At 38.4% G+C, this 6468-nt stretch overlaps 1 protein-coding gene across 1 annotated transcript in view; it reads right to left on the bottom strand.

The window, feature by feature from the left end:
* Positions 1–1928: 1928 nt before the first annotated feature.
* Positions 1929–6468, bottom strand: part of LOC101861504 (arylsulfatase B) — an 18779-nt gene continuing 14239 nt past the window's right edge. Inside the window, exons 10-12 of the mRNA XM_035969703.1 lie at positions 6196–6328; positions 3117–3259; positions 1929–2101 (exon numbers count right to left, since the gene is read on the bottom strand). Coding sequence (XP_035825596.1) covers positions 1929–2101; positions 3117–3259; positions 6196–6328 — 449 coding nt within the window. The remainder of the gene's footprint in view (positions 2102–3116; positions 3260–6195; positions 6329–6468) is intronic.

Below are 6468 nucleotides of genomic sequence, written 5' to 3'. Positions count from 1 at the left end.
TCCCCCCCCCCCCACCAATCTATGGCATTAAAAATCTTGAGCTGAAAGACGTACAAAATTTACTGCGGATAAAAAACAACTTTGTAAGTGGAATACATATATTGCAAAATGAAAGTATATCATGTCAAAAATATAGCCTTTTACCAGGACAAACCTAGTTGAAATGGAAAAAAATAAATCCAGACTATTAATATTGCACGCACTTGGGGAAACGGTATTTCACTTACTGTTCTTGTGAATACCACCACCCTCACCCCCACCCCACCCACAGCCCATATATAAATCTGCCTTTTTTCATTACCTTGCGACCATATTGAACAATATTTTAATTGTGCCAATCATATTTTATGTGATATATGGCAGACGGTCCTTTGCCGAAACTGTCAGCCTTATGGCACGGGCTTAATGAGTTGAGTGTGTGACTTACAAAATGAAACTGAAGCTGTTCTCAACCATTTGTAGCGGTACTTTCCTTCAAAATGAGTCTACACTTAAAAAACAACAACTCAAAACAACAAAACATTCACAAAGATATTTTTAAAAAGCACATTAAATGTCTTAAAATTGTAGAACACAAAGTTGAAAGACTTTTGGTCTTGCGTCACGTTATAAGTATGAAGTAAGTTTTTCAACAAGGCCGTTTGCGCTTCAAAATAAAATACATAAAGTACATAAAGGTAGATAGATAGATGTTGCATGCATGGCACTTTAAAAGTACAAAACTTGTTGAGAACTTTCATTGATAAATAGTTTTCTTTTATAAAAAAGGGTAAAGTTACACAGTATCATTACTACTTGACAATGGTAAAATAAAAAGCAGGTGGAAAAAAGCAATTCGTCAAAACAAAATAAAATTTCTATGCACCCAGGACACCATTAAAAAACTACAAAAATTGGGACTATTTTCAGATTTCCCAAGTCCCAGAGAAGTAACATTAAGCCAACGATAATAATAATTTTTAAAAAATATATACGGTTACTTCAACAGCCATGCAAAAGGACCAATAACAAAAGAGTAAGACCCTTTTTCTTTTTTTTTTTTTTTTTTAAACAAAGAAGATGAGGAGGGGAAAAAGTGGCAGAAGAAGAAGATGAGAAATTAGTAGACATGCTGGCATGGACGGGGTTCAAAATCAGTTCCTTTGGCAAGAGAGAAAAGCACTGTACTTTACCTCAATGCCACATTTCCCCTACAGTCAATTTGATGATAATAATAATAATATTACAACAACAACAAAACTAGACACGACATCAAACATGATACCAGTAATGAACAAAAACCACAATAAATACTGCATCTCATCTCAATATAGCTTTGTGTGATTATCCTTTTGCTCCATGAAAATCTCCCCGCTGATTATTACATCACACCACAGCACACAGTACACAACTGTGTCGCAGAAATAACTAAGCCACAGCACACACATAAAATATTTCTCAGTACACAACACACACATTGTATGTCACAGGACACAAATACGTCACAGCACACATTACACAAATATGTCACAGGACACAAATATGTCACAGCATACATCACACATATATGTCACAGCACACAGCACACACATGTCACGGCACACAAATTTGTCACAGCACATAAATATATCACAGCACACAAATAAGTCACAGCACAAAAATATGTCACATCACTTAAATATGTCACAGCACACACCACACAAATATATCACAGCTCACAAATATGTCCCAGCACACAAATAAGTCATAGTACACAAATATGTCACAGCACACAACTATGTGACAGTACACAAATATGTCACGGTACACAAGTATGCCACCGTAGACAAAATTAATGTGTCATTGTACGCAATTAATTGGTCACAGCACACAAATAATAATATAATAATATGTCACAGCACACAATCTACTATGAGTACACTGATAGATTCTGATAATCTCTGGACCTCTCAACACCAGCCTGGCTGCCAAAACATGTCGAAGTTCTTGGGATCAGCTTTGGGGTCCTGGGGTGGGTAGTTGGCCGGCACCATCTTTGTGTAGTAGTGGGACATACGGGCCTGAAGTTTCTTCACCACCTCTGGGAGTTTGTCGTACAAGTTGGTGTGCTCGTGCGGATCATCTGTGTTACAAATGAACAGCACATTCTGGTTATTGAGTATGTTGCAAGCTGTTGAGTTCATACTTGTCATCTGTATAACATAAACAACACATTGTGGGGCTTTCCGTGAAAAAGACTTGTTTTAAATCAAATTCTCGTTTCTGTTTTAAACGAACCTAGATCATTGGCAAGCATTAAAACAATGTGAGGTGGCTTACCGTTAGTCTCAGCCAGAAGAATGAGGGGCTACTAGTGTAATATACATTTCATTCTGGGACTTGCCGAGACATTTCTTATATTAAACATTCCTTTCAACACAGTACAAGTTAATGAGCATTATGTCAGTAATTGGGGGTCATTTAGATCTATATTATAAAATAAAGGGAACAGATTCTGGTCCCATCATTGGAAATGAGTTCATCTTTTACATTCTTCAAAAAATCCTGTTTAAAAACAAAAGACATAACCTTTTTATTGTCTTCCATCTGTGATTGATATATATATATATACTTTTTGTAAGAATTGTTTTGCAAGTCAATCAGGTCATAGAAGTGCCAAAGATTCGTTGTTACTCAAGTGTAACATACAAAGAAAAGAGGGAGAAGAGATAATGATGACAGATGTTTGATATGGGAAAGACAGAACAAACAACACAGGAGCACCCGCCAACCACCCACTTAAATTTTATAATGCCTCACAATTAGGTCATAAGAAGGTCAAAGATTAAGCAGTACCAGAGAGCTGTCCAAGTTGTTTAATGCACCTCGCATAATTTAGCAAAATTTGATCATTTTTTGCATAATTTCTGATTATTTTCCTTTATCGTTTTTTGTTAAAATTAACAAAATCGCATACTTTCACATTTTTGGGCTCAGTTTGCATGATTTCAGAATTTTTCTTGCATAAAAAGACGGGGACAGCCTGAGAGTAATATACAATACAAAGTAGGCAGAGAGATAAGGATGGTACATGTTCGATATAAAAGAAAGAACAAACCACACTACGGCACCCACCAACCACCCTCTCACACATTCACCTTTAATGTTGTAGAGACCTTTGAAGTCGGTCCAGTTCGAGTGACCGAAAAAGCTCGGTTCTAGTCCTGTCCAGCTGTTGTCAGGCTTGTACCAGCCATTGTAAAGTCCTGGGATACCCTCGATCAGTTTGAAGTCTCCCACTCTAAAACCAGAAACACACCCACACATGATTCAGTTACAACCCTTTCTATGTACATATTTATGTGTTCAAACAAAATACTCATTCAAAATCAAAACACTAACTTATTTCATACATATATTTATCAATATTTGTGTTACAAGGCGCACTGTTCATAAACCAAACAGTAACACTTTCAACATGCATGTACATTTTTAGCTTTAAAAAGTGTTTTACGGCACCTGCAACACACTGAGATCATATAGCAATCAAAGACTACATGCAGAGGTTTTTACTAGAGAGAAACAGGCTAAAAACAAGGAGAGATAGGTAGATAGATATTTGATAGGAAAGAAGGAGCAAATCACACAAGGGCACCTACCAGCAACTCACTAAACACTAACATATTATTATTCCACACACACATTTTTGTGTTAGAACATACCCACCATAACCCAAACAGTAGCATAATTTACATTCATGTACACATTTCTGATTCACACCCACCATAAGCTCCGTGGTGGGGCGTAGTAAAGGGTTTGAGCCGCCACCCACTACCACCTTTCTTATTCTTTCCCAAAGTACATAAATGTTTCTTAATAAACGAAATAATTAGCTGAAACCGTTAAGACTGCTTCAGAATCTTCCACTTCTAGTTGCACGCTTATCCAATCACTGATGCCATAGCTTACTACAACAGTAACCTAACAGAAAATCAAATGTCTTTAGGGCTCTGCATTAGGGCTCAGCAAAGCACGAACCCGTTCCCACGTTCTTCTCTTAATGAAACTCTTCGTGAAAAAAGGTACAAGAAACATCATCATGAAACTTTCCGTGAAAAAAAGGTACAAGAAACAAGAGATCCGGCAAAAACTGTTGTTTTGGGGAGCTATAGTCCCTTTAAAAGCCCTGACAATGGGGTGGGGGGGGGAGGGGGGAGTTGATGGCACACTTTTTACAGAGACCTAGTAACCTAAACATCTTCAATAGGCCCTCTTTCGGAATTTCTTACTTTGTGCGATTACAAGGCCTAATCCAGTCACTGTTATTTGTGTGCGTGTGCGTGTGAGTGTGTGCATGAAACATACTCACATAATATAGAATGTTCTCTGAATCGAGGAAATCTGATCTTTGAACTCAACATTCACCCATTTCTTAACCCACCCACATTTTGGTCCACCCACCGCCATTGCATAAGCAAAACTTTAACATAATATTATTCCATGTACTTGTTATTTTTAAAGTTTTAGTAAGGCTCTTACGCTATTTGTAACCAGTGAAGGCATGTAAGTCCCGAAGATTAAAGATGTTACAAGAGAGTAAGAAACATAAAAAGGAGGAGGGATAAAGACGATAGATTATGTTTGATAGGAAAGAAGGAACAAACCACCCCAGACCACCAACCAACCATTCACTTTGTACATGATAATGTTTACATCTCCGAGTTACTATACACACTCACCTGTAAATCAAACACTAACACATTCCACATGGCCCTTTAAGATAAGATAGATAAGATAAGGTAAGATACGATTAGATAAGATAAGATACGGAAAGATAAGATAAGATACACCTGTATTGTTCACATCCTTGCACATTGGTGTGGTGTTTCACCACGTATACACACACACACACACACACACACACACACACACACACACACACACACACACATACATACATACACATACACATACGCACCCACTGACATACACACATAAAAATGATCACACATGCATACGCACGCGCATGTGCACACCCATGTACACACACACGCTGTTCCATTATATACTCTCTTCCACACACATCTGTGCACATAACCATAATAATACAATAGTATGCTTGCAATCACAAATAGACACACTGTTTTAGTGTAACTCACCACACGACCTTACTACAGTGTGAATCACCACATATCCTCCATAATATGCCGTGACTCATCACATATCCTTGATACACTGTGACTCACCGCAAGGCCCTATATTTGGACACTTTTAAGCACAAGGGGGCTATCCCGAAAAATGCTGTTTTGAGAAAATCGGAAATAAAGTTTGTGCACCTCTTTCAGATTCTTTAAAAGACAAAGAGAGTTTTCTCTATAACCAAACAAATATACACACGAATGAAACCAAACTTCTCCTGTTGGTGTAGGTCAAGATTTCTGGAACACCCCGAATCTGGGGTAGCCCACTTGTCCATTAAAAGCGACCATTTATGTTCTGACTCACCACATGGCCCTACTATTGTGCAACTTATCAGATGACCCTACTATTGTGTGAATCACCATATGGCCCTATATTTATGGTGTGTCTCACCACCCGACAATAATATGGTGTGTCTCACAACATGACCCTACTATTGTGTGACTCACCTGAAGGCCCTACTATTGTGTGACTCACCACATGGCCCTATATCTATTATATGACTCATCACATGGCCCTTTATTTATGGTGTGACTCACTGATTGGCCCTACTATTGTGTGACTCACCAATGGCCCTACTAAATTGTGAATCACCTCATATCCTTCATAATATGCGTGACTCACAACATATACTTGATACGATGTGACTCACCACATGACCCTATATTTATGGTGTGTCTCACAACATGACCCTGCTATAGTGTGACTCACCTGAAGGCCGTACTATTGCCTGACTCACAGCACATATATCCTTTATATGTTGTGAACAATGACATAACCGTGCTATGCTGTGACTTCCCTGATGGCCCTGAATAATATTGTGTGACTCACAAGACATATTATATCCCTGATGTTTTGTGAACAATGAAATAACCATGCTATCTCATGCCTCACCACATGACCACGGTATAGTGTGACTCACCTAAAGGTCCTACTATAGTGTGACTCACTTGATGACCTTACTATTGTGTGACTCACAACACGCATGTTCTTGATATGTTGTGAACAATGACATAATGCTGCTATGCTGTGACTCACCTGATGGCAGCGTGTCCCTGAACAGGGTCAGTGTGGTTGTCCAAGTTATACACAAACTCTGTACGTTTGGAGGGGGACAATGTAGTGATTGACTCCCACTGGCTGATGCCGTCACTGTCCGGGTCTGGGCAGTCACAGAGAGTGGAATTGTTGGAGGGAATTCAGGACAGGGGAAATCATAAACATGAGATGATAGAAATAATAATGATTTTTCTTCTTTTTCTTCTTCTTCTTCTTCTTCTTCTTCTTCTTCTTCTTCTTCTTCTTCTTCTT

This window comes from Aplysia californica, unplaced genomic scaffold, assembly GCF_000002075.1.
Source record: "Aplysia californica isolate F4 #8 unplaced genomic scaffold, AplCal3.0 scaffold00172, whole genome shotgun sequence".
Classification (NCBI taxonomy): Eukaryota; Metazoa; Mollusca; class Gastropoda; order Aplysiida; family Aplysiidae; genus Aplysia; species Aplysia californica.
This window is presented reverse-complemented; position numbering and strand designations above follow the sequence as displayed.